Source organism: Priapulus caudatus, unplaced genomic scaffold (assembly GCF_000485595.1).
Source record: "Priapulus caudatus unplaced genomic scaffold, Priapulus_caudatus-5.0.1 Scaffold934, whole genome shotgun sequence".
Taxonomy (NCBI): domain Eukaryota; kingdom Metazoa; phylum Priapulida; class Priapulimorpha; order Priapulimorphida; family Priapulidae; genus Priapulus; species Priapulus caudatus.
Window position 1 is genome coordinate 61,420 of NW_014577995.1, and position 24,900 is coordinate 86,319.

Below are 24,900 nucleotides of genomic sequence, written 5' to 3' on the forward strand. Positions count from 1 at the left end.
TGGATGCCAGTGACAAGAAAAAAAGAATAACAATTGCAATCTTATTATTAATGAAATTTAAGAATGAGCACACAGTAGCAGATACAGCAACATCCGGGAACTTCGTGTGAACTTGCTTCCCAAAATGGCGGTTGTGGCGACCCATGACCTACTACGCTATGATTGGAGAGTGGTCTATCTTGTGCCTACGGCACTCTAGAATCTTTGATTAGTACCAACAACTCTGCCAACAAGTATAACGCTCTTGCCAGGTGCTGCTACCTAGTGGCCAGATAAGTAATTTTATTGCAACCCATTAAGAATACGAAGTCTAATTACATAGCTATGGAACGATATACCTACCACGCTTACACAGAGCAGCTGCACAATTATGCAAGTGAAGGCAAAGTTTGGAGAAATCTAATTGGAACTAATAATCGTTCAACCAAAAATGATCAGTTGAATAAATGCATTCCACATTATATTCGTATTGATCGTGAGGCTCACGGTTGAAACACTTTACTGTCATACCATGACTACAGGCCTATAGGACTACATCCATGTCCACATAAAGACATAGACTCGAAGTAGGAACACTAGTCGTGTTACTACTGTAGTTGTTTGAGTTGAGACATCAGCGCGGCATTCTCCTTCTTCATCTCATGGTAATCGGCCTGGATTCGCTGAAGATTGGCAAGTGTTCTCTTGTTGCTCTCCGACTCAATCTAAGCGACAAATAATTAACAGAGGATATTACAAAGATGACACTCACCCCCTAACTCAGCATCTAACCTTCAGTACCTTCAGCACATCTTCATTCAGTAACATGCCGTCCTACAGACAATGACATCAACAGTAGAAAGTAAATTCATCAAGGGCTGCGACCGCATACGTCAACTATGTTACACACCTGGTCCTCTAGATCACGGATCTCTCTCATGATCACTCCCGTGTCCTCTACCGTCTTGATGAGTTGACTGCAGTTCTGCAATCGAGAGACAAAAACGTATTGATTTACAATGCGACAAACACTCCAGATGCAGAGTACGGGTTGCTCAGGGGGTACATTTTATGTAAACTTATTAACTGAGTTTAGCTCAGAAAGGAAAGGCCACTAGAAGGCTTAATTTGCTTGCGAAGGTGTTTCAGGATGTCACGTGGTGGAATCCCAATGCAGTTTCTCAATTCATTCAGGTTAGCATTTGTTTACGAGATAAAGAGGTGTTCTAAAGGTCAGCACAGCTATAAATAATTAACATACACACATTTGTATGACATCAGAAAATGATGAGATGTCAACAGCTTTCATCAAGACCATAATATCAGTAGTCTATCAATAGTCTGTCTATTGATAGACTCCTGATAATATGATATATATATAGGATATATACATATAGGAGATGTATATAAACAAACATATATATATATATATATAAAATATATGAATTATATTTAGGAGCGATATATGTGCCTGGGGATATTCAGCAATCCCGAGAAACCATGGATTGTGAACACCTACTCACCTCATGTAGAGACGCAAGATATTTGTAAGCCTTTCTCACCGATTCGTCCTTCTTGGCATCCTGTGACAACAAACGTCAATGTCAGATACCGAGGAGTTTAGTTCTTTATGAAGCAAAATATGATTTGGCCTCGGTTGTATATCCGACCCTTGAATAAAAGCTCTATACAAAAACAATACCAGGCATTTCTCATAAGAATATGGTGAGATACCTTGAATATGAGCTCATCCGTGACGGTAAACGTGCGATCCAGCTTGCCTGACAGAACATTAATCTCCTTCTGCACCTCCTTTGTGTCACTCAACACCTGCCAGAAGTTAAAGAATATAGCTATACGGTGGTTACACACACATAAGATTAGCTAAGCTTAATGTATCTTGGATATATATATATATATATATATATATATATATATATATATATATATATATATTTACTATAGGTGATGTAGAGGAACTGCCTATAGTAGTTCAAAGAGGTACAATTATTTTGATTCATGTAATGAACCGTTTGATGTCGGTAGTTCTCGGCATCTTAAAATTACCCCATAGATTAAATTATGACTATATATGAACGATCTACCACACAATATGAGCTGCTTACAACCACCACAACAATATGGCGGCATACGTTCCCGCCTTTGTTTCTTTGTAGCAACAGTCTCTTAGATAAGATAATGACGTTGTTGGAACTATATATCGTATATGCCCTGTATCCCAGTTGAGGTCACAATTTCGTAGATCGCAGACATGACCAATAAAATGCCTATTGCATACAAATATTTCACACAACTAATCAGGCTGGCAGAGAGTTGATATATGATGAGGTATTAGATCACCGCTGCTCGTGGTACAAAATGTTTTCCATTATAACGATGATTATTTTTATATAGCCAAAGACTGAAGGATTAATATAGATAATCGGCGCGCACTTTTTGCGAGTAAAAATTGTGATTTGTGAGTAAAAATTTAACACGAACGGTCATGATGAAGTACTACTAGTATATATATATAAGGTTGCATATAATGAAAATGCTATTCCCTATTTATATTTAAGAGTCCTGATTTCAGGTTGCCATATAAAAGCTCTATTTATAAAGAGTACGAAACTTTTTTACACGTAGTTAGCTTTCACTTCCCTCGGTTTGGCTATAAACCATTCCAAAATCATCCTTCCAATGCCACAATGCAAGCTATTATATTATACATAATTTGAACATGTTTGCTTTCATTGACATATAGAAGTGTGAAAGCATAGACGCGCGCGCACGAACGCACGCACGCACGCACGCAGACACGTGCATATATGTGCACGTACGGCTATTATAGTAATACATGGTATTGCTCATAACATCAATGTGTGCATGTAACGTAGGAATAGTACGGTGGATTACCACCAATTGGCTGACCGTTTTTATACCAAAAACGTATTCGCTTTCTGCAATGTGCTATATGTGTGTGTATATGCGCCCGCATACGTCGTACGTGCGTGCAGGCGCGCCCACACACACACGCACAAGCACACTCACGCTCCTACACTCATCAAGAACCAAACAGATAGATATACACATTACTTGTAGTTTTGTACACTGTTTAATTTGGACTTTCGGATAGAGAAGGCTGGACGTATCCCCTCCATTGGCTGTTGCACACGAGTAGTTGTGAAAGTAATCTGTTTATTCATTATAAAGTAAAATAATAAAGTGCAGAAATGTGTAAATCCTGCCCTGGTTCTTGTCAATTCTTAACTATTTCTTGTGTTTTATGTTACGAATACAAATTTGCATTTGGTATATTATTAGTAGCCGCCTCGCGGTGGCAACATTAATACGTTATAGTTGTAATATAATGGCAAGAACATATGGAAAAACTTGTTCATATATATAATAGGAATAGTAGTATACCCGCAATCAATTATTAAAGTATTTTCCTTACTTCCTCTACCCAATCCAATAGAAAAAAAGGCACGCTGCGAGCACCCACAATGAGAGAGGCTGGCATTAGCATAATCTAATCGTCATCATCCCACTTCATCATCATCATCGTTGTCGTAGCAGTATAGTCACTATCTCCCACCAAGCAATGGTAACACCGAATATTCTAAAGCCTCCCATTCTCGCATCGGTGCCATCCGCGTGTAGATCCGTAAACTTCACCTCACGTGGATAGAATGTTCATAGCGTCTCAGCGTCTCAGTAGTCTCCAGGAGGTGAACCCCGTACAGAATCAGAGGAAGGGGAAGGAATTAACCTGTATGATACAGGCGGTATGTTCCGCTTCACTACACTAACCGTTAGGTAGTTCAAGGTTGTTGAAGGTTAGTGTAGCTCAAGGGGTCGTCGTCGTATCAGGTACTACAGATATGTACCCGAGGTACATATATGTATACACAAAGTGTACCAGACTTGTACTACAGAAGTAGGAATGAAAGTGTCAATGACACTGTAGCTCACCACAAAAAAGGACACAAATGAGTGAGTAAGAAGAAGTCAGTTTTAATTGAGCAACCATCGACGTACATTATAGAAACGATTGCCATCTGTATATCGCAATAATAATTTATAAACCAAAATGAATCACAATTCGTGACCGTAGATGGCGCTATACCCGCTTTGTAGCGATGGCGTTTGAAATAAATAGGTTACAGGGGCGTAGCCAGGATTTTCAAAGTTGTAGGCACGACTATCTGAGCGGAGCGCCACCATCGGTTGGCCCGGAGCGTACAAGAAAATTTTTGGTTTTACAAACCCCCCAGATGGCCGGAAACGGCCCTTCCTGAGTGTTCATTCTGGTTCCCTGACCTCTTGCTAACTTGAGACACCTAATTCAATATCACTTTTAAACCCAAAAAACACAAACGAGTTAAAATAGTGTTACGAACGAGTTAAAATGTTAAAAAACTGACAAAATCGGATCCTAGTCCTTTTCGGCGGGTAGAGTGTTGAATGAAACGGCACGCGATAGAAATGACAGCCTAGATGACAGAAGAATAGGTCACCTAATTTAGCCATATTCTTGCTACATTCATTTCAATAGTTTTTCCTGCCTAGACTCTTAAACTCGTCCAGCAATCTTATGGATTTGAATTATGGGTGTTTTAAAAAAAAAGATAACTTGGCCAAAAAAAGTGTAGGCCCGGGCCTACAGTGCTACATACTGGCTACGCCCCTGGGTTATGCTGCGTTCCGACATGTTTTGTAAAACTTTACTCTAATATAGACGTTTTATCGGCAGGGTGGAGAGGAAATACCAATTTTGCATTAAAGATATTGTCAATGAAATCTTGTAAAACGAACCAGACGAGTGTGACACCACAGACTGTTTGTGTCTATATAATATGCTATATAATTGCCAAACCCTACCTAATTTGCATAATTTTTTTTTTCATATCAAAACCCCTAGCCCTTATTCATTCACATACCAAAAATGAGCAAAATCCGTTGAACCTGAACTGACTAATGGCAATTCCCATTGTGGCCAAAAAATTGCCGTGGCTCGAAAGTACGTGGACTGGCGTGCTCCAAAATAGGACGTTTAATATGGGAGCATAGCAGTAACAACTATACCCAATTTCAAACATGTGGGCCAAACGGTTCCTGAGTTATCGTTGACCGTAGCGAAATGTTGACGGACGGACGGACGGACGGACCGACGGACGGACGGACGTACGACGGACGACGACCCATGGCAATAGCTCAGCTTGACGATGTCAAGGTGAGCTAAAAACGGGAAAAATAGTGCTATTTCACGACAACATTATTCTACTTTGCCTGCGAGTCTAGAATAATTTTATGGTATTGCATTAAGCAGAATTCTTTGCTCTCTAAAACAAGACCAACCGCTTGTCAATACGATACTCCTAAGCTGAGATATTGGCTCCTAAACCTCCCCTCCCACATGCCTCACGCCGCCTCGCATCCAGCTTATTCAGCAACCTAAACGCCCCTAAGCATTTTGGCTATCGATTTCCGTCACCGCTTGGAGCGCTGATAATTGATGTCACATGCCCAAATTTGGTACTCTTACTACACCATATAGTAACTGAGCTGCGTTGTAGAGACTTAATTTAGAAAACATTGCCGGCTCCATCATGACGGGCATTAGCCGTGCTAGGAAAGATAATGGGAGATAAGGGCATAGGCGATGCCCCCGAAAGTCACCTATGATAACCGAAACGCCGTTCATTCATAAAGTTATAGCGGAAAAACCGAACTCTCACGAAGCAACCTTAGGGGCGTTTAGGTTGCTGAATAAGCTGGATGCGAGGCGGTGTGAGGCATGTGGGAGGGGAGGTTTAAGAGCCAATATCTCAGCCTAGGAGTATCGTATTGACAAGCGGTTGGTCTTGTTTTAGAGAGCAAAGAATTCTGCTTAATGCAATACCATAAAATTATTCTAGACTTGCAGGCAAAGTAGAATAATCATGTCGTGAAATAGCACTATTTTCGCGTTTTTCTGTTGTACACTCTAGGTATTATTAGCTCTTGATATATATATATATATATATACAGTCCAACTAATTTTCTTTTTATATCGGTTTTATTCTAACATTTTAGCGAAACACCTGTTCTTAATGAATGACACTTCCGGCACTTCCCTTGAGTAGCTGTTATATAGTGAAAACACCCCTATCGAAAAAACCTCGCTATTTTTAAACGACACTGAGCATATTCTCGAAGCGACAGCTATAGTGTGAAACCACCTCTATGGAACAGACATCTGTCTATAAAGGACACTTTGGGGGTTTCCCTTAGTGTCCACTATGTACGGGTTTGACTGTGTTTATATTCACATAGACGTGTAAAGATATTTGCTCGTGTTCTGTGTAGCGTACCAAAGAGAACGTGTGTACAGTGCCTGCCTACCTTCTGGATATCCTGGTTTTGCTTGTTAATGTTTGTGATGATTTCCAAAATTCGTTTCGTGTACGCTGCTCTATTCACGTCCTTTGTTGTTCGTTCGTACTCTGCCACCTATAAGCAAAGCATTGACACATTTAATTCGGTTGAGATTTATTTCTTTGGGTGTACCTAAAGCTAACATCACTAGCTGCCTCGCTAGATGCTGTAGATCAAAAATGTGCTTAAATTTTGTAGTGTTTCGTTTAAAATTGCCGAACGTGGCATCAGAGAGTGAGTGCTCCCGATCCTGGGTTGTGTGCTAACATGACGGCATACCAGTTGTTTATAGAGGTCATCTTTGGCACGCGTATCTGTAGCGAGAGCCCTCATCTTCTCTCTCAGACGCTTGATCTCTTCAAGCTTCTTCTCCGTTTCCGACTGCAAGAAGTGGATTCTTATCGTATGGCTCGTAGTTGGGCATGATCACAGATATTAACCATTTTAATGCATACAAGTGCGCGCGAGCGACAGCGCTCATCTAACGTCTACTGCGTGACTCTGTGGTGAGTGGTGGGTATCTAGTAAACCTGTTAGTCCCAATGTGTCACATACACGCCGAACAGTGAATGCACAGGGATGGTATCCAGGAACCTTCTCAAAGGACATGTTTGTTCGGATCGTTATGAAGCTTCGCACGAGATGGCGCGTACGTTTAAGTGTCTTCAGATTAAAGATGGAAGCTCCCATCGTACCATAGTAGCAACCAACTATTTGCAAGACAGAATAGCATAAGCAACTCATCCATTTACCTACGCAAGCCACAGGCTGCAATAGAGAGCTGCCCACCTGTAAACTAATTACACGCAGGCAAAACTACAAGTACCACCACATGCACTGGCAGTGGCCACTGGCAGTGGCATACGTTTACATGTAAAATACTGACAGTACAAAATGCCATAGAAATTATAGGATTTAAGGAGCATAAACTTCTTCAACCAAATTTAGTTTTGAAATTTCACTGTGACATTGTACCTCGTAATCCAGGCATGTATAGATTCTACTAGCAAACCCGCAGTCAATTCTTTCTAACAGACAGTAACAAATCATGTTTAACCCTCCTCTTGAGGTCAAAGGTTATCACACTTACTCTTCGCATGTCAGCAGAAGGACATTTCATGGTCCTTTCAATAAAGCCATAAAAATGCTAGGTCACCGCTGAAGAAAAAAGTTTTCAATCGCTCCGTAGACCATGTCCTCAGAAAATGTCTAAATCTCCCCTGTGCCCATTGACCTTTGACCTTCAATTTCGGCACAGTGATGGCTTTTCCTACCATGATGCTTTACACGACTATCACGCAGCCTAGGGTCGAGCGTTTAGATTTGTGCCGCAAATTCTGCATTTCCTCGCCTATGACCTTAAGTTAAGGAGTGAATGTTCCTCTTTTTTAACAACCTCTTGACCTTTGACCTTTGACCCAGCTTCGACATCCCAACTCGTTTTGACGATTCCCCCCGATGTGCCGAATATCGCTCGACCGTAGCGTCCGAGCGGCTTAAGATTTTGTGCCAACTGTTGACGGACGGACGCACGCACGGACGAGGACGGACGGCGGACGACGATCGTGCGATTCTACAAGCTGCATCTGACTATGTCAGATGAGCTAAAAAGCATATGTTTATATAAAGTATGTATATATGAGAATGCAGGCAATTACCATGATAGCTCAAAAGGGTTTTTAGAGTGTTGCCAGCATAGGGCATGGTCGGGAAATCGAATTCGACACACGACGTAACATTGCATGCAACAAAAGGAATTTTGCAGACGTTGAAACATGACAGACAACGTGACTCACCAGACGGCAGCCATTTTGTTCCTTCAGTGTATTGTACTGTTCCATTAGAGGGCCTCTGTGGTTCTCCCACTGGTTTCCTAGGTTAACCAGCTTGCGGCACTTTGTTGCTATCACATTCTAACTCGGGAAACCAAACAAAACAGTAAATACCATTCTACTGAGTGAAAATTATAGTCATTACTGTTTGTATTTTTCCCTACAACAACTGATATCTCAGGCGTAATAGTTAGACTCATGCAGCAATATGTTCAACCACTTAGATATAATCGAAGAAATACCCGCTTGCATCACACATGTCTCCAAACAAAGGGACAGGTTGGGATGGCCACTTGTAGAACTTTGGAAAAAACACACACAATTAACAATAGTTCTAATTTGCGCTGATGCTGGTAGACGAGCAGCTTGTATAGAGACAGCATTATCAGATGTTTAGGAGGGTGCTTTCATGCTTCACCGGATGTGACAGTGATCTCTGAGTATACACACCTGTAGCTTGGCAATGTTATTCTCTGCATCTGGAAGCAGGTCTAGCACACGTTTCTGACCTTGTAGGTGACCTTCTGCCCGTCTTTTCGTCTGTTCCAACTCACTAAGACTCCTCTTTTAACTGATAAACGAAATTGTTTATTTTTATTTATGTTTGTAGTCACTGACACGAGAATATGTCTAAACACTATAGTAATACATGAAGTGGAATAGTTTACGGTAACAAAGAGTGATAGGCAAATAATAGGGCAACAAAGAGTAGCACGAATGCCTCAATGTCAGCTTAATCATCATCACTCACAGTCCCAGGTTAACTTGGGGAAGCAAATCGAACGCACTAATTGAATACCATCAAATTTGGGGTCAAATATATGTCAACAGATGCCATATCTAGATATCAATCATTATAAGCAGCACAGCGATACTTGGAAACGGCATGATGAACACATGTATGGGATATAGAAGCAAGAAAAAATAAAGTGCATGGCGACTTTCCACATTGAAAGCTCTAGATACACAGAATGGAAGAATACCCTAGCGAAACAGTTCATCTGCATTTAGACTGACTGACAATTTACCTTATCTATGCTAGTGGAGTACTGTCGTGTTTCCAACTTCGTATTTTCTAATCTGTCACTCAAGCCATCGAGCTGAGTCTTCAGTGACTCAAACTCCTGCTCCCTGTGCTTCTGTATATCTTCCTCTGTCTCAGCTTGGGGCTTCACAGCTTCACTGGGCTTCTCCTCCTGCTGCAGTAAGATAACGTATCCATTACGAAGATGCTTCACTTACAGTAATTACTTATGCATGCATCCCATCCAACTACACGCATGCACACACAGACACGCACGCACGCACACTACCTTAGTAAATTGAAGTTTCTCAGAGTGTGTGAAGCGTGATCCCTTCACTCGTGCTACCGGCCTCTCGGTGTGTACCCCCGTGAGCGCGCTGGCATCACTGTCACCGCTAGCTGCCTGCACGGCTCGTGTCAGATGGTCTGCAATGCGTTTGTGCAGTCGCTGGTGTTTCCTAGCTCTGTATTCCTGCAATAGCACACTGCCAGTCATCACAGGTTTGATATTATACCAGTGATTGTCAATGCCGATGATGTCAACACAACACAATACCTTAATTCCATAATGTGGAAAGAAAATGTGACCCCGAAAAGAATCCAAATTGGCCTTATAGTATTTATATCCATCATACTAACCCTATATACACAGAAGCACGAGTTATTGAACATTTCAGCAATGACTCACAAAACCAATTTCATTTCTGGCAGTTTTATCTGGTTCTCCCTCTTATCCTAAGATGGATAACCGACTAATCATACATCTATGGTCAATAACCATCATTCTATCTATGCACTACAGCAGCAGGAGGGGAAGGGTGTTCCATAATTTATCAAGTACCTCCTGTGTCAGCCGTGAATGGAGTCCACTCTGGTTCCACTCTGCCTCCCACTCCTGAGCGATTGTCAACTGTAGTGCATTTGCTTCCAGCACAGATGGCGCCACGTCCTCAGGCTTACACCTGCCTAGTGATTCACAGTCAATAACACTCAGTCCAAACTCTGAAACAGATTTGCATATATACTTACCATGAGTGGTGAGAGATTCGTGAGCATCACCTGTGTACAACTAACATGAGTTATCCAAGGAAACTGTTCTGCTAACTTTCATTTTCCCAAGATATGTTAATATCAGCAGTAGCATATAACGAATCACCATACTACAGCAAGAGCCTGTTGTATCTTTCTTGTTTATAATGATATTGTTGAATCAAACTGAGGGTCTGATGAACATGTAACCACACCTACCTAAGGATTGAGGTTTGGTTAGGTCACTAACACCCTCTGGTAGGTTGACACTCACAGCGTGGAATGGCCATGTGTTTGAGTAGTCCTGCAAGACAATAATTCAGAGAAACACTGCGAATGGGCAGGTGGCAGCACAACATCACAGCCTGCTGAGCTGGTAAAGCAAGGATTTCATCCGATTTTACTAACGGTTTTCACATTTTCTCGACCGTTCTGATACTTAGTGCTAGTCCTTCCATAACTCCAATTGTATATAGTAAGACTATAGGCTATAAGAAGGCTAACATATGTCATAGAACACTCGTGCATCACTCTTTTCACCAATATGTGCCCTGATCTCCATTGCATAGATTTGTTTACATATGTCAACAAAACTAGTGTGTAAATTTTGCGCTCATGAGATGCCATTAACCGTCACCCTGTCTCTATGCTAGGTTAATAACCTTTGTATACATTTCAAGATAGGTACCAATCTATAAATATTTGTGTCATGTAACTATGCCCACTTGTTTTGTGGTACCATTTAAAAATCCCATTATCGTGAATCTCAAGATAGCAGGTACATGTTTGCAGTTCATATACTGTTTTATAGCCTATAACAGCAGAAAGTCGTAATAATTTTTATGCTGAAATAATCAGTGAAATGAATGCTGATAGGTGAGACTAAATCTGTCTAAATTTATTTATTTTTTAATCTATAGATCTATTTGAGAAATTATCATTTTAAAGAACAATGTGAAGAAATGTCAAGCAGTTGGTTCATACCTGCCGGTGTGATTGAGTGAGGCTATCACGCAAGCGCAGCCCACCGTGACAGACACGCAGAGGTCTCATGGGAAGCTGCAACCGTCTCTTTATCTCATTACATATCGCCTGACTCATCAGCGCTGATGACGACCCTGTTACACCAAGACCCCTATTAACATTGTTTCCTTATACTGTAGTTGAGAAAAAATACCATGGTCACTGAGGTGTCGGCTATATTATAAGAACTAATCTATGTACTGAGTAAAATTTTACCCTATTTAAAAATGCATGTTTGTTTTATTTATTGATAAAAATTTAATATGTTTGAAACTTGGGAGTAAATGCGTCATTAACTTTATTATTAATTATATAAAAGCTATCTTTGTTAGACACGCAATCAGATGGCAGAGTGCTTCATTTAACATCGTTTCAGTTAAAGCCATAGTTTTCAGGAACCTAACTACGATGTTAATCAGGGAATTAGTGTATAATGTTAGGAGATTATAGCCTCATGTGCACTGAGTAAGATTAGTTTATGACAGCATGTGTATGTACCATTAATAATAATAATATAATAACAATAGATACAAAAACAAAACAAAAATAGTAATCACAATAACAGGAGCAAGATACTAATTATATATATATATAGCTGTTACCTTGAAACCTGATAATAATAATAATGATAATATTTAATAATAATAATTTCGACAAAGACGAAGAGATTAAGACAAACCAGATATTCGCTTGTTTGCTTACCTGCCGGCTCCTCAGCCGTGGCCGCAGATTCCTTTGGGATCTTCTCGAGGAGAAAAATGAGGATTTTGCGAACATCAGTTTCGTTAGCGTAGAGGAACGTTTGGTAACCAATTTCTCCCTTGTAGCCAATCTCCTGCAGATACAATTGTATGAAATTAATCGCTCACAAATCCCTGCAAATTCAAGCTGAAATGAAACTATAAGTACCCCGTATATACTGTTTGCTAAACAGCAAGTCTATGTATATATCTTGTTCATATTTTCTCTGTTAGGTATGGAATTTTAGAAAGCACATATGCATACTTTTTTCCACTATGTCAAGGCCCAATATATGCTGCAAAACAGTAGTTAAAAGTACAATCAAAAGTCTCCTCGTGAAAATTCTAAGTAATATAAATGACTTCTAATCTTATGTAACACTTGTCTACATTCTACAAAACACTGGATGTATTACATACCACGCACGCTTCAGCGAGACTGGTGCCGATTCGGTACCGGGCAGACATACCAGGGGGCAGCACCGGCGACATGTCAAATTTTTGGTCAATGACACAAAGGCATTTTACTGCTGCCTCAACGACAGTTGCTGTGGAGAAGTCTCGCAAGCTCTGTACCTCATCCTCCACATCACTAGAAAACCGCATTCAATTCATTAGTTTTAAATTTGTTCTTCCCTGTCACATAGCCTAGACAAGAGCCTCAGCAATTGTTGCTTTTGGTTCTTACATTCTCAAGCCTGCTCATTAATCCTGATATCTATCGCCAACCCTTAATACACAATTCTTAAACTCACCTATATAGTGATCCAATGTAGATAATTTAGTACTACAGTCAGTAGGGATGTTGCCCGTACGTTTACCAGGGACAGATGTATAAATTGTAGGTCTGTTAGTGTTAGTTTAGTTACCGACCCAGTGACAGTGACTGTTAGAAACACAGGCGCTTTGAACGTTTCAATAATAAAATGTTGATATAATAAACACAAAATGTATTTAGTAATTTACTACCAAATTTCTTAATGTTTCTTTATTATTGCCTCGCCTTATTGCTGATAATTTCCACTGGCAGCAAGAACAAGTTGGCACTTGCAGCTACAGCACACACGCGGCATATATTGACTATATATATATATATTGACTATATATAACAACGTTGTTATATTATAACGTTTATATATTAACAATGTTGTTATATATAGGTGCGGGCGGAGCTACGTCACAGATCAGTAGTCACGTGACCACCAGCAGAAGACCGGTGAAAACAACACGATCGCGTCACTGGCGCCCATATGATTACTGCATAACGATACGAATTATCCGTCACTTGGTTTGGAAGTTTTAATAAGTTTTTTTCATGATAGTTCTTCTAATATGCCTTACGAGTATATTATGACATACAGAGATAGCCTTTCTGTAGCTATAATTATGACATTACGTAAGATACATATGATACATAAGATACATAAAATAAATATTTAAGCTATTCTTATTTGTAGTTGTTTGCTTTGCATTAGTTCAATAAAATTACCCCAGGTCTTGTGAAACAAAAACAAAGTCCAAGATTACACATGCGCATGCACACACAGTGACACACTCACATGCACATGCACACGCACTCGCACACACAGTGACACACGCACACGCACTCGCACACACACAAGGACACACAAACACGCACACGCACGCACGCACGCACAGGCACACACAGTGACACACTCACATGCACATGCACATGCACACGCACTTGCACACACAGTGACACACTCACACACACACGCACACGCGCACACACAAACACGCAGGCGCACACACGCACACACGCACGCACACGCACGCACACGCAGTGACACACTCGGACGCACACACACACACAAACACGCACGCACACGCACATGCACGCACATGCACACGTACACACAGTGACACACTCACAAGCACACACGGTGACACACAAACACGCACACGCACTCACACACACAGTGACACACTCACACGCACACGCACACGCACACACAAGGACACACAAGGACACACAAACATGCACGCGCGCACACGCACGCACACAGTGACACACTCACACGCACGCACGCACACCACACACACGCAGTTATAAAAAAAATAGTAGTTACATGTCACAAAATGATCAGAACAAACAGTGGAGAATTTTGATGGACTCCAGTGCGTACCAATTACATTTACTCATTTACTCATTTACATTTAGGTGGCAGTCAGCCACTTATGACTTATCACGCCTCTCTGGACTCTTATGTCATTTTGGCAGCTCAAAAAAATATGTTTTCTTATCTGTGCTATATATATGATTGTGACAACCTACTACTACACAAGTTTTCGGCATATATGCAAGGAAATTAGTATGCTTTTGGTTTGGAAATGGGGTATTGAGTGTGTAAGCTCACGAAGACAGGCTGTTGTTTTCAGCGGCATGCATAGCTGGTTGCTAGGTTAAGAAAGTCCCGGATGTGGCAAAGTTCCCGGCTGTCCGCCCGCACCTATAGTCAATGGCCGCGTGTGTGCTGTATAGCTGCAGGTGCCGACTTGTTCTTGCTGCCAGTGATAATTTCCTGTAAATGCCGTTCACATGCTTCTCTGTAACACACAAGTACTATACACCGCATGTATGCCGCTGTGCACAAACACCAAAAATATAGAGCAGGTGGGAAAGCATGATCGCAAAATTCGCACGACCCTCGCTTCGTTTCTCTGGGTAGAGTAGGCAGTGTGAAAAGGCAAACAAGGTGAACATTTAGCTACGCATAGATCTATACAAAAATAGAGGCCGTTGGTTGTGTGTTGCACAGGAGCATTTGAACGGCATTTACAGAAAATCGGCAATTATCGGCAATAATAGGCGAAAGAGAGTAGAGAAACATTAAGACTTCGCTAGTATATACATTTCGTGTTTATTTACTATCATTTTATTATTGAAACGTTCCAACTTCCAAGTCAAGCGCCTGTGTTGACTGTGAGTGTTGTTGTGGTTAGAAACGCCTCCGACTACTAACTGAGCGTTGTATTACGATAGCAGAGTAATATGAAAAAAAGTAACACTGACAATGTATTGCTATAGTTTCTACATATAAAATTCGAGTTAATAAGCAAATTACCATCCAATTTGTCGGAGGGAGTGGATAATAATGTTATCAACTTCTTCCATGTTGACAACAGTAGCCGGTGGTACATGGGAAGATATTTACTTTACCCAGCATGCATTGCAACACAAACTGCAAAAAACTGAGATGGCATGAGAACAATATATACATTGTTACAATAATTATATACATTGTATATATTCTTCTCAGAGAATGGCACCATGTGTATGTATCTACGATGGCACCAATTTTTCGTACAACATGATACACTATCAATGTCTATCAATAGAAATAGATACGTAACTACAGAAATATATATATGACACTACAAGCATGAACTTCAACATAGCATGGATGTTTACAGTAGGGCCTACATACGTTCATGGTTAGCAGGAGAAAAAGTTGTTAATATACAATATACTTCTGAGGATACAAATAAAATAGATGGGCGCACATATGAATGAGTTGAGTGAAGAGTATAGTTTGAGGTCTGGATGTATCAACTATAGGTAGGTGGTGGATGGAGGAGGGAATGTACAGGAGATAGAAAAGCCCAGAAGATGAGGAAAAGAGACAGAAGAAACAATTGGTGCGATATAAGTAGTGAACAGAGAAAATTCAGAAGTGTTGAGTTGGTCGGGGAGATCAAAGATACAAGGGGGTATGAATGAAGGAAATAGCAGGTTAGACGAGGAGAAAGAGGACGAGAAGGGAGGGGGGAAGAGTCATACACCTCCTAGACAAAAATGGAGCAATAGAGAGTGTAATAGAAGCTATCTAGACAATGATTATGCTGGCTAAACTACATTAAAACAAGAAAACTAAAATAACAACCAATATGATGCTAAACTCAATCGAAAAAGCACAAGAATATTTACATGTAAAATTTTTATTACATACAGTGATAAAGTATTAGCAATACAATGGATTGTGTCACAGCTAGTCTATACTGCAAAGTTTCCACCTAGCTATTCAATTATCTCCAAACATGCTCAATGGAATCAATGCTATAATAATTTTAAGCCCTTATACAAATACAAACAAGAACAGGTTGGGTTTACACTGTATAATGCTCATATAACATGTATAAGCACTGGCATTTACCTGTAAGTAACCAAGCTAGAACTTTATCGCCAATTTCTACACACCATGAGTACATCTACGTATGTATACACAGCAGATTATTAACATTATCTTTTTGTGATGAAATCTGATGGGATGAAAAGATACACATGTACGAAATCATTGATATTACGTTATGTATCAGAATTGCGTTAATCATCTGCAGGATTAGTATCGGCGTTTCTTAATGATTTCTGGCTTCCAGTTGATGGGGTGACTCTCCTCAGTCTGCAATGTGAAGGAAGGGAAAATTAGAGAAAACCACTAAAAATGCACAACCACACAAGCATTCTTAAATTTATGCATTTGAGACAATATGGCTTTTTACACATTATTTTTCAATCATACGTAGACATTAAATTAGCTGCTGCTTGCTCGTTTTCAAAGTCATTTAGCAGGAATCAAATAACGAAGAAAAATTGTGAATCAGTTGCTATAGTAAAAGTACAAAAACAACAAAACCAACCATATAGCAACAGGCCACAATATTCAGTAGTAAAATCAAGGAAAGCTCAGAGGCGGAAGCAACACATATCGTTTCTCGCCGCCACCTCATCGGACGGACAGCAACTCTCCATCCACCGTGAGTGACCAGGGTGCACTAAGGCACGTTAAGCTTCCATCAAACATACCGCAGAGTCATCCTCCTTGTAGATCTTGATCGTCTTGTCGGCCTCCGCAGTAAGAAGTCTGCTGCCACTGAGGTCATAGGTCATTGCAAAGACTCCAGCCTCGCTGTCAATGGAGCCTGGCTGTACGGGGGCTTGGAATCGTTGGAAGTTGTAGCCGGTCTTCCAGTCCCAGAAGTGTAACGTGCCATTGTCACCTGAAGAGAGACAGCAGTGTTTCCTCGTATGCTACATGTGTCACAAAAAAACGATATATAGTGCAACAGACACTTATAACAGATGTCAGAGAGAATGATATGGGTCTCTATTCCATTGACATTATCAGTCCAGGAACAGATGCCATCATCACACACCTCTATACCTCTCTAGCCCTTACACAACAACAGAGTTACTAAATTCCAGTATATCAATAGCAGCCCTGATCAAATTTTTACCAAGCCAAATAAGCACGTGTGTCGGTGTGAGGTTGTTAGTACTATGCTGGCGCTCTAAACCCATTTCTACAGCTGCTTTCAACTGAGTCAACTCAGCACAAATTTTTCAGTTCACACTTAAATTTGTCTCTGTCGACGCTGGCTCTATAAATAGGGAACTGGCATAGGGCTAACAACCTCACCTATACCAAAGTTAGCAACTTTGAGTAAAGCCTATTGCGAAAACCAAAGGTACACTGTTGCAAAAGCCCTGTGTTCAATGAAGCCACAAGGAAAGCAACTACTGTTACACAAGCTAATGGCAACACAGTCGGAGTTGCAATGGCTCCATGCTCTAAGCATGTAGCCTAAATAAAAGCATAGAGCCTAAATGACAAAAAAACGGTGTGAGGTTTGTTGGAGTAAGCTAGCATGTGCTTACCCCCGGATACGAGCACATTGTCCGTGTTCAGTGCAAGGGAGTTCACAATGGCGCTGTGGCCGGACAGATTCTGAACAAAGTTGCCGTCCGGGAACCTCCACTGCTTGATGTTGTCCGGCGACGCAGATGCAAACATGTGCCTGCAACCAATTGAATGCATCTTACCGTGGTTACAAAATGAAATCACCACATAGCCAAGATCATGACAGAATATTTGAAAGGATTATTACGTGGCGCTTGTTACTGTTTACCTAAACCGAAAATTAGCATCACCTAATTCAAACGACATGGGTTGCCCATTAGATAAGACACTAGTTTCTGCCATCTGTAGGCAAATCAGACAATCAATGTGGTGCTTACAGCGTAGGATGAATTTGAACGGCGCGCACGCTCTTCTTGTGATTGGTGAGAGTTGCTCGGGACTTGCCTGCCGCGAGGTCCCACAGTCGCACCGTCGAGTCGTGTGACCCAGTGATGACCTACATCAAGAATACATAGTATCGCTAAACATTCCAGCATGCACGTGTGTTAAATCCACGTTCAAACTGGGTGAGCTTGACCAATCGAGCAGGAATATCCAAATGGTAGTGTGGTTACACCGTTCAACCGGATCAGTCAATTAAGCACAGGAAACAGTTGCAACACGCGTGGTGATTCTTACTCCTCCCAACTTCCTCGACATAATTACAAGTAGCTGCACGCATGCGTACCTGCGGCTCGACGGCCTGACACTTGACGTCGGCGACCGTGTTGCTGTGTCCGACCAGCGTGTGTACGCAGGCCTTCGTGCGCATGTCCCAGACGCGCGCGGTCGAGTCGCGCGAGCACGTCAGTAGTACGTCGATGGTCGGGTGGAGGTCGAGGCCGTAGCACGCGCTCAGGTGGCCGTGGTAGTGTCGGATCACCTGCGCAACGAACGACGCCGTGCGGCCGGGGAATGAGACAAGAGAGAAAGTGACACGCGCGCAAGGATGCGAGAACTATAGGGCATGTTTGTTCGGCGATCCAATGAGTAAAATCCACCAATGAGTGCTCGCTGCTAGATGGCAAATGTCAGTTTACTGGCAAACTGCTCATACCAGGGCACAATAAATATGTGCAGCTGATCAAGATTAAGTGTGGGGCAACTGGAGGGATTCTTATCAAACAAATATGATGACAGAAAATGTCGAGAGTTGAAGCACAAAATGTATGTCATCTTGGATATCTTTTTCTCTGAGTCTTACCTTGTTATATTCTAGGTCCCAGCACTTCACCTGCTTGTCCTCTCCACAGGAGAACAGGTAGGGCTGTCGGGAACTGACGGCCACACCTCTGACGGTGCTCACGTGACCAGTGAGTGACAGCTTCAACTGACCGGTTGCCAAATCCCAGATCTGACATAAAGTCCGAGAAATAACCTCTTTAAATTTACATTCACAGTACCATGCGTCCATACGATGGATTGCCGCTCTACAATTATAGTGATGGAGCTGGCAAGTTCCAGCAATAATAATGATGAATGAATGATATGAAAAAGATGGAGACACTACATCTCCTTTTTTCTGCCCAAGTTCTTAAAGTTATCCCAGTGGAACTAGACCCTATACTGCCTAGCAAGGCCTCCTGTTCAAACACGGTGAAATTCGTGTTGCGGCCACCTCTACAGAATCAACACCAGTGTATAAAAAGACGCCATTGGTTTTTCCCTTGAGTAGCAGTTACACAGTGAAACCATTCCTATCGAACAGACACCAGTCTATAAAGAAGACTCTTAGGGTTTCCACTAAACGACTCTCATACGCGGGTTTGAGTGTATATAGTTCAATATACAATCTACACATGTGGTTACATCTCTACCCTCACCTTGATGACTCTGTCAGCCGCTCCAGTCACGAACCACTCGTTACCCGGCTCGACGGCGATGCAGCGCACCCAGCCCCAGTGACCGCTGATCACACGAAACAACTTCCAGGGTGGATGCCACTGCGGCTTGGGCATCGTCGGAGCCTTCCTTGGAACCAGAGCCGTCTTATCTGTCGTCTGCGCGAGGACGAGAGCCTGAAGAGGTGACACGCCGACTGTATAGACTTATGATTCTATTACGTCCATTGTGTCCACTTAAAGCGCAATGAGTTACTACTATCTGTGTAAGCATTACGGGGCTTCGCATCACCATTACCACTGCAATTTTTATATCACTACAACATAATAATAATTACAATTACAATAATTACAATTATTTGTAGTCATAATAGCAGCAGCAGTAACAGCACCACTAGCATTAGCATCAGTAAAATTAGTGAGGGTATTGCGTACTATATATTTTCTGAATAGTGGGGAACTATGTAGCACAAGTGGTATATACAAGTGCATTTGTTAGTACATAAGTCCTTAATAATATATCGTATTCACGGTGAATTTCGTGTTGCAGCCACCTCTACAGAATCAACACCAGTGTATTAAATTTCAAGTGCAACATAATAATATGTCATTGTGTAAATGTACTTCCAACACTGCAGGATAATTGTTCAATCAAACAAATTAGATGTTCAGGTAAAGATATGCGGAGAGCTTTTCCGGCAATCATCACTCACCTTAGATGTCGCTGGTGGACCGATACGCTCCTGCAAGCCTGCATTCTGCTGAATATCGTAGATTCCTGCGGCCACTTTATCCTGATCTCGTCTGAAATTACGAGAATTTTCCAGTCTTTATTTTTAAGTAATACATTACATATAGGAATTGCTTATTATTACCAGAATTCTTATATTTTTTGTTTAACAAAACAAATATAGGAATGCATTTTTATGGTGATTCTACTGCAGCTTAGGTAATGTTTTTTCTTTAGTTGTCACAGGAAGCACAGTGGATGCATTCTATGTCAGTCCACATCCATGTTTACATGATGGGTTAGCACCTAATCCCTAGCACACTTGCCTGGCTTGAGAAGGTGGAAGACCCTGTCTTGCCTGCATGAGACCCTGCTCACTCAGAGCCCTGTGCTGGGCCATCGTGTCTGCAGACAGCTGCACACCTACAAACAATTGAACAACAGTTAGTGGACAATAGACGCTGGGTCTATTGTCAATGTAGGCTGTTCTGGTTACAATATCATACTGTTCAGTGAATCTGGTTCATACCTGCCATGGCTAGAAATGTCAGATCTCTCTACATTATATATCATTTGATTGTTTGTGATCACAGATTTTAAAATATACTTAGAGTTTGACACTCACTGCATAGATGCATTGTACATACAGCTAGATCACACCAACACAATTTAAGATAATAGCAAAGCACTTGGAATCTAACATATCTATTTAATTAAAATTTAGACCTATACTAGATCACATTTCGGATCCATCACCATACAATTGTTCTTACCCGGAGCATTCGGATAACTGTACCCAGTCTGAATTCGTGGTGGCAAATCTGCATGTCTCTCAGCTGCAAAAAAATATATTTAAAAGGTTTGTACAAATATTGTTAAACCACCTGTGGGTTTAGGGCTATGGTTAGGTTTAAGAACAAGGAAAGTGTCAAAGTTGGGATTAGGGTTAGTTATCTAACCCAAAATAGATTAGCAACATATATGCCCATCCTCAGCAAAATATGGCTGATAAAATGAGCAGTAGCTATGTCTAGTGCGTGGGATGCCCTTTAGATATTGACCCACCTCCAGGATAGTATATGTCTGTTGCAGGTTGTCCGCCATTCACTTGACGCTGGTCCTTCTGTGATTCTTTGGCTGTTCCCAAGTGTAAGATCGGTCCATACTCATCCTTTGCCTTCACAGACAGTAACAGCTTCTCGCTGCAAAGCCAAAAAGCTACATGTATCAGGAAAGCCCCCCAACACTTTCATGATAGTGGAGGTAAATGCTGCGTTTAACAATATGTGCATTTTTGATTATGTTAAACAATGGAAATGCTGAATTCTCTCACAGCAATACAAAGTTTTCAATTCAGAGTAGATATTCATTTCAAAGACTTGCTCAAAGTTTAAATAGAGAGAAGGGGATAGCATACTTAACAGGATCTGATGAGACTGGGTTGGAGTATTCTGACAAAAACATATCATGTGCCCTCTTCAGAGATCTGAACACGAGCGTGTGAACAGAGTGTTTCTGCACCTCCTAGAAAAATGAAAGTGTCAATGACACTGTAGTTCACCACAAAAAAGGACAGCAAAATGAGTGAGTTGAGAAGAAGTTCAGTTTTAATGAGCAACCAGTCGCGTACTATGTATAGAAAGCGATAGAGTATAGTAATGGGAGGAACTCCCCCATTATATACTCTTGATAATTATATGTGTAATTTTTGGATGTGAAAAGATAATAAATAGGATGATTATATATAAGATTATAGAATAATTATAGAACCAGGAAATGAAATTCCACAAATTTGTGGACGGGTAGAAATGCGCTCATACCACGCTTGTGATGTTTCTTAGCATAAATAATTATATCATAAACAAAATAATTATAAATAATAATAGTATAAATCATAATATGGTCATAGAGCAGGGAATTTTGATTAAGATATTGGCTCAATGAAATCTTGTAAAACGAAACCAGACGAAGTGTGACAGCCACAGACTGTTTGTTATCTGGTGTCTATATAATAGTTAATATGGCTATATTAATTGGCAAACCATACTAAATTGGCATAATTTTTTTTAAATCATCAAAACCTCGGCCGTATAGCCCTTATTCATTCACATTACCAAAAAATGAGCAAAATGCCGTTAAGCCTGAACTGACTATGGCAAATTCCCATTTTTGCACAAAAATTGCGGTGGCTCGAAAGCTACGGGCGACTGGCGTGTCTCGCAATAGGATGTTTAATATGGGAGCATGCAGGCAGTAACAACTATACCAATTTCAAATATGTGGGTCAAACGGTTCCTGAGTTGATCGTTGACCGTGCCAAGAATGTTGAGGACGGACAGACGGACGTACGACGGACCGACGACCACATGCGCAAGATGCTCAAGGCTTGACGATGTCAAGTGAGCTAAAAAACAAAATGGGTGTGCGAAATAAAATATTACTTCCCCCTACACCCCCATTTTCAATTCTTGGCATCACCAGTTGGCAAACAAATTTAACAAAGCTCCTTGCAGATTATGAATAATTTAATGATAATAACAATAATCAAATCTGCACATGTACAGCTTTAGCTAAATGCACGCAAAGTATTGGGTATTGTTAAATGCATAACAACCGCAGTAGTATAATATTACCATTGGTGACATGAACGAGATGAGCAAGTCGCGACACGGGCACTTATTCCATGTACACTCATTCATCTTGCAATGTCCTTATACTATATCTATAGCATCCCGATTTAGTATAGCAACATGTCATATGTTGAACTGAAGACTGAAGTAAGACTCTAAGGTTAGACTTGTTACTGTACTAGTGAGTAGTGGCAGTGAGTAGTGTACTAACATACGCGCCGGGTAAGATACAATAATGTAACGCCAACAAGAGTAGGGTTACAACGCGAGGCCTATTCTTTTTCTTGGAGGAGCCCGCTGAGTGATTCACTCAGGGCGGTTTTATGGTGCCGTTTTTTCGGAGAACTAGAACTTGCAAAGCTGGGTTTAATTCTAAACGATCAAAGCCTTTCTCCGCAGTTCCTGCGGGACTGTACGTGATGTATACAATACTCGCGCATATTTACAATAAATAAGCCTGCTTCCACAAAATTTGGAAGCGACGAGCGGGCGCGATATCGTTTCAGTAGCGGCGCATTTCTGTTGACCTGCTGACGTACGCATTCCCGCAATGCGGCGGATAGGCGTCGGCGCTAACTTGTGGGCTCCAAGATAGGACATGCCATCATGGGGGAAATGCGCTGCTGTCAGGGTCATGTATATCACGCAGGAGCTAGCCAGCATGTCAGGCCAACACGAGGAAGTCCGAAGTGGTTGAGGCCGATCGCTAATGCGGCATTGGGAAATCGGTACGGTAGACAGCGTAGGTCAACAGAAAGGCGGCTCGAGAATATCGCCGCTGCGTCTGCCTTCGAAATTTTGTGGACAGGGGGTGTATATTGATTATTAGTTTAATAGGAGAGTATTGTGATACATACTACACTAGTAAGTCCGCACAGGTGAGGAGAAGGATTTGTGTTTAGAATAAACCCAGTTTGGAAGTTCTAGTCTCGAAAAACGCGACGATAGAACAGGCTTATGAACTAACCTAAAATGTCCACGTACGCAGCAGGGCTAGTGACCTGTTAAAATCTACTACACCCCTTATATAATATCTCGCGCCAGCCCTTACTCTTTCTCGAAGTTGCTCGCTGAGCCATAAAATTAGTTCTATGACTCGCAGCGCAGCACGTAGAGGATAATTCGTCGCAAATAGCACACTAGTTTCCCCCCCACGTTTTTCTTCCGATTGTCATCCCCCAGCTCTAGGCGTGTTGTATTAGCTCTATGATATATATACTAACATATAACTATAGACATCAGTATATGCTTTATACAGAAGGCAGAATATTCCTTATAAGTAAACGATTGAGAACTAACTTGAGTCAGTCTACGGAAATATGAAAGTTCATGTTTATATTGAAGCCAATCCTTGTGTCTACTCTAACTAACTGCTAAGCTAATTCTCTACTACAAGTACCAGAGATTGGTTAGTAGCTTAGTAAAAAAAAAAAAAAAAAACAAAGGTAGCAGTAATAGAGTTACTAAGTTGAGTTATCCCTGTTTGTGTTGTTTAAGTTTGAACGGGATTGCAAGAGTTGTCTTGGCTTAGTTGACTGAATATAAGCCACATAGAAGCGTGTTACTGGCTAGTTGTTAAGATGAACATCGTATTATAAAAGGCTTAGAATACCAGTTACAGGAAATGTCAGATTTAAAGAGGTTATTTTCATAAGGCAGTACCTGACAAACCATGACTAAAACTAATTCCACGTCAATTATAGACAGCAGAGACTGGATTGTATAATTACACCACGTGATTCCAACTCCGTATATAAGTAAAGCTGAGAGGGTCTATGTCCGGCCAGGGTAGCTGGGCCGGAACACGTACCCTGGTACTATCTCGTAATATTTTCTGGAGCCGTACCCTCGCCTACTCCACTTAACAAGTCTAGGCGAGGTAGCGCCTAACACACCTAGCTGCTCTAACCCTAACCCTAACCATTATCAGATAGTTACCCAGGGTACGTTCGC

The 24,900-nt window shown here is 41.2% G+C and overlaps 2 protein-coding genes across 2 annotated transcripts in view; both read right to left on the minus strand.

Moving 5' to 3' along the window:
* Positions 1 to 237: 237 nt before the first annotated feature.
* LOC106814509 (coiled-coil domain-containing protein 22 homolog) lies at positions 238 to 15,716 on the minus strand. The gene is made up of 16 exons (XM_014818821.1): positions 15,134 to 15,716; positions 12,468 to 12,639; positions 12,010 to 12,142; positions 11,269 to 11,402; positions 10,504 to 10,588; positions 10,097 to 10,257; positions 9,545 to 9,727; positions 9,260 to 9,430; positions 8,682 to 8,795; positions 8,196 to 8,312; positions 6,679 to 6,780; positions 6,367 to 6,474; positions 1,714 to 1,809; positions 1,503 to 1,562; positions 890 to 964; positions 238 to 704 (listed from the first exon to the last, which is right to left on the minus strand). The coding sequence occupies exons 1-16, from the start codon at positions 15,181 to 15,183 to the stop codon at positions 588 to 590; spliced, it is 1,878 nt and encodes a 625-aa protein (XP_014674307.1). The 5' UTR covers positions 15,184 to 15,716; the 3' UTR covers positions 238 to 587.
* Positions 15,717 to 15,991: 275 nt separating this feature from the next.
* LOC106814511 (pleiotropic regulator 1-like) overlaps positions 15,992 to 24,900 on the minus strand; it is an 11,686-nt gene continuing 2,777 nt past the window's right edge. Inside the window, exons 2-13 of the mRNA XM_014818823.1 lie at positions 21,735 to 21,841; positions 21,383 to 21,519; positions 21,091 to 21,153; positions 20,644 to 20,740; positions 20,301 to 20,391; positions 19,570 to 19,764; positions 18,951 to 19,100; positions 18,435 to 18,629; positions 18,085 to 18,203; positions 17,725 to 17,864; positions 16,873 to 17,066; positions 15,992 to 16,468 (exon numbers count right to left, since the gene is read on the minus strand). Of these exons, the coding sequence (XP_014674309.1) occupies positions 16,409 to 16,468; positions 16,873 to 17,066; positions 17,725 to 17,864; positions 18,085 to 18,203; positions 18,435 to 18,629; positions 18,951 to 19,100; positions 19,570 to 19,764; positions 20,301 to 20,391; positions 20,644 to 20,740; positions 21,091 to 21,153; positions 21,383 to 21,519; positions 21,735 to 21,841 (1,548 nt within the window). The 3' untranslated portion in view covers positions 15,992 to 16,408. The remainder of the gene's footprint in view (positions 16,469 to 16,872; positions 17,067 to 17,724; positions 17,865 to 18,084; positions 18,204 to 18,434; positions 18,630 to 18,950; positions 19,101 to 19,569; positions 19,765 to 20,300; positions 20,392 to 20,643; positions 20,741 to 21,090; positions 21,154 to 21,382; positions 21,520 to 21,734; positions 21,842 to 24,900) is intronic.